The following is a 3,950-nucleotide window of genomic DNA, read 5'->3' as shown; positions in this document are numbered from 1 at the left end:
CCCTACAAGGAGGACCTGCTGTATTTTTGTGAGAGGTGTATTTCCTGCTTCTCTTCCTCTTGATTTGAATAATCAAAAATTCCAGAAATGGCAAAACCTTTTGCTCTAACTGTACGACCCAGAGTTTTATAGTTTTGCAAACACAGAAGTGTTGAAGCTTAAGCTTTTGGATTCCTTTAAACTAATAAAAAATCCTTTGAGGAAATGTAATATAGAGAGAGATTAGGTCTTCTGTTTTGAGTAATGAATAGGACAAGTATTGAATGAGATGAGAACATTAATTTCTGCGCAGAGAAGCTCTTAATAGAATTACTGAGTAAATTCCACATGGAATGCCCACAGCTCCCCTCACCAATTTAAGTCCGTAAAGGCCAGAGAAGGCTATTGCATTAGACAGACGGGGGAGTATCCCACATAGCAGGAAACTGTTGCCAAAAAGAGCAGAAATAACATGTTGCTTATATCAGCTAAATTGTTTTATAGTTTCATGAGGAAGCAAAACCAAAGCATTTTTACATTAATCCCACATACTGGTTTACTGACAATTTTCAATATTAAACAGCATATTATGGAGTCAGAACTTGGCAGGCTTAATTGTATACTTAAGAGTCAGTCTAACTCACAGTTTGTTCTTTCTGGCATGGTGGCAGTTTAGAATTAAAGATCTCAATGGATTCACTGTAATGTTTCTTTATTTTGTAATTATCTCTGCAATGTTTATGCAGGGTCATTTCTATAGTTTTCTAGTTAAGAGAACCCTGTGATTTGGGAAGAAAGTGGCTATCTTCAGAAAGAGTATAATTGTGCCTTGTCTCTTGTTTCAGGCACAGCCCAGGATCTTTCAAACCTAATAACGTTACTTCATTAAACAAGCAAGACCCTATTCAGCCCAGGTGCCCAGCTTATTGTTTTTTTACAGCTACTAACAACAGCACTCAGGAGATTCTTGTTCACTTCCAATAGGGAATTAGTCATTGGACAAAGCAAATTTAAGGCTCAGTATACCTGGCCAAAGTACTGTTTTTAAGCTGGAGTGAGTTTCATGTAGGAAGAAGACATTCAGGGAAATTTGATTTGGAATGATTGAAAGGGTGGACATCCAACTTCCTTTGAAGCTGTAAGTCTGAGTCTTGCTGTCAGGGAGCTTGCAAAGTTAGTTGGAGGTTTATAAATAGGAGATCACTACTTCCCATAGCAATTAGAAGAGTGGCATGCTAATTGGTTTCCTCTGTTTCTTTACACTTGCTGCTAACACATCCTAATTGGGATAAAGAAGTCATAATTTGGTGTGAAAGGGAGCAAATCTGTGAGAGGAGAGTTGACAAGAGATTTTGTGTTGGACCCAAAGTATCTGAATGTGCTGGCTTGTTTTTAAAGTCTCCAATCCTCAGCTTGCAGTTAGTTCTCCTGTAAAGTTCACTGGGAGCAATCAGCATGGAGCGTAGTTGAAAATCCCACCTGCCAGTCCTTGGTTGCTCAGATGTCAAAGGTACAAGGCTCAGGAGCTCTTGAAGGCTTGACATACATAATTCATGTCCAGTGGCTGGGGCTCAGAGACCACAGTGGGAGCACAAATAAAATTGAGTAAAAGCAGAATGAAAAGTTCCAGAACTGATCCTTGTGGCTGACTATACAACAGTTTCTCTTGAAACTCAGACATGTCTATAGCAGCATTTAAAATTAAAGAATTTTATTTCTTATTGTTACTTTCAGTTGCTGTAAAATACAGCTGTATATTTGTATAAATTATTCAGCAAAGTGAGCTGAAGCCTTGCTTTAAGGGTGTAGTATACATGTGATTTGCTTTCAAGGAGCCAGAACCAGAGGCAAGGCCGTCAGCAAAGCAGCTACATTTGTAACCACCTGTACACAACAGCGAAAAGCAGCTGTTCTTGATGGAGGTGCAACCTGGAATCAGGTGTAGAGAGGAATACTGAACAGAGAACTGGTGTTACTAACAAAGTTAATTTCAGGTAGCAGTCATATCAGCTGGTCTGGTTGAAATAGATAAATTAGTTCATGTGCTGTTCCCTCAGTTGTTTCTGTGTGCAGGCATACGTGTTATGTGTGTGGTTTTTACTAACTAACTTATTTTCTTGAGTTTTTTTCTAGTGGCTTTATTGTTCTTAGTAGTTGCTAAGTTATTTGTTTAGCTAATTTTTTGAGGGCTTAAGTTTCCTCACCATGGCTACACTTCCTACAGTAAGAGTAGTCATTTTATCTCTTAGGCTACTGGTTTTTAAGAGTCGTGGAGCACAGCAACAGTGAAGATCAGAACCCCATTGTGGGTAAGTACTATACAGAGTAAAACTGAAAGTTGTCCATCCCAAGAGAGTGAGAGTAAAGTGTGGTTGTATTTAAATACACCTACATGTGCCTACACCTGTCATACATATGTACACAGACCAATAGGTATGTGAAATGGTTGAGTGAGAAGATGGAATAATCATGTCAGTCATGTTGGGCATAAGTATTGAGATTTCAAGAGTTTTGGTAGCTGTAGCTCATAATTAAGCTAATCAGAGCTAGGTTACAGTTGATTTGTAAGCTTTGCTTTGGCGTTCCAAAAAGGCTTGCAAGAAAGGAGACAGTAATTTTATCCTGGTAGGGATTTCTCCTCCATTGTAAGGATGGGCTTACAAGAAAGCTGGTCCAGCAGGATGAAAACAACTGCAGTTCTTGCTCTTTGTTTCCAGCATGGACCATTATGTGAGGGTCTTAGCAAACAGTAGTGATACAGTTTACAGTTTCTGGTACTGTCCATTAGTCCTGCTGTGTCTGCAAAGCATGTGCAAAGAGAATAGTTAAGGGCTTTTTATTTCTATCACTTGCTCCTATTACTAATGCCACCAGTGAAACTGAAAGCTGTTCCTTAAAATCCAAAATCCTTCACTATATCAAAGGTATGGATTAGTGGTTAGAAATCAACTGGGAAGTGCTACAGCTTGTACTTGGCTAACCACAGAAGCCACCAGAGATCTAATACAGTGTTGAGGTGTGCACATTGCATTGAGCACAACAGGTCAGTGAGTCCCTTCTTTGGAGGGTTGAGTGAATTACCTGGTTAATATGAGGGAAGTTCATAGAGTACTCAGCTTAGAACTGTTCCCCTGCCCAGCATTCATAGTCATTTAGATGAAGTTGGATGCACAACAGAGAGACATGGAAGAGGAGGAAGAAGATCCCCACAACCAGTTATTCAGGTAACATGATTTTCATATTATACTATTAGCTGCATAGCAATAAAGACCTTTATGTAATTTGCATCTTTATAACTTTTAGTCATTGTAATAACAATAGACTTTTCCAGTGGTGCTTAATGGGTTTGTTTACAAGAAAACAGCATGAACTAAGAATCATTGGGTATTCAGCTGCCTTTTGGGGGCAGAGATTATAATTAAAGCTGTTCTGTAGGCCAAATATTGGCTGTCATGCCTTGTGGGACTATAAAGGCACATACCTGACCAGTGAGGTGTACTCCAAAATGCTAGGAGTAGCACTGGCTTTTAGAAATGGCTTCTGGGATCTTCTCCTGGCTTCCTCTTGACCTCTGCCCAGCTGGCACACTCTGTGCATCCCAAGGGAAGCTGTGTGAATGAACACAAAGCACTGGAGTAGAAGTTCCTTGAGTTGTTTGGTACCTGCTTCTGTTGAGGAGGCTGTGAGGCACAAAGTATTCTGTCGCTCCCTTTCCCTGGGCCTTTTCAGCTGAGCCCAATACATTTAAAAGCAGTTAGCGAATGGTTTACAGATGCAAACTACAGTGACTGGTGTATTTTTATAAGCACCAAGCTGGGAGACCACATAGTCATTTGGTTAGAATGGGGTCTCGGAACTGGGACAGCTGTGTTCTATTTCTGTTTCTCCTGTTGAATTGCTCTGTGACTCTTAGTGGTGCAGTAAGGCAGAAATCCGACTATAGTTAAAATCAGACTTTTAATAGGTGGTAA

At 39.9% G+C, this 3,950-nt stretch overlaps 1 protein-coding gene across 1 annotated transcript in view; it reads right to left on the bottom strand.

The window, feature by feature from the left end:
• Window positions 1-3,360, bottom strand: part of TRH (thyrotropin-releasing hormone) — an 11,320-nt gene extending 7,960 nt beyond the window's left edge. The window contains 1 exon segment of the mRNA XM_010003363.1: window positions 3,351-3,360. Within this exon segment, the coding sequence (XP_010001665.1) occupies window positions 3,351-3,360 (10 nt within the window).
• Between the last annotated feature and the right edge of the window lie 590 nt (window positions 3,361-3,950).

Source organism: Chaetura pelagica, unplaced genomic scaffold (genome assembly GCF_000747805.2).
Source record: "Chaetura pelagica isolate M959 unplaced genomic scaffold, ChaPel_1.0 scaffold328, whole genome shotgun sequence".
Taxonomy (NCBI): domain Eukaryota; kingdom Metazoa; phylum Chordata; class Aves; order Apodiformes; family Apodidae; genus Chaetura; species Chaetura pelagica.
Note: the sequence above shows the minus strand (reverse complement) of the source record. Positions and strands in the feature narration are given on the sequence as shown.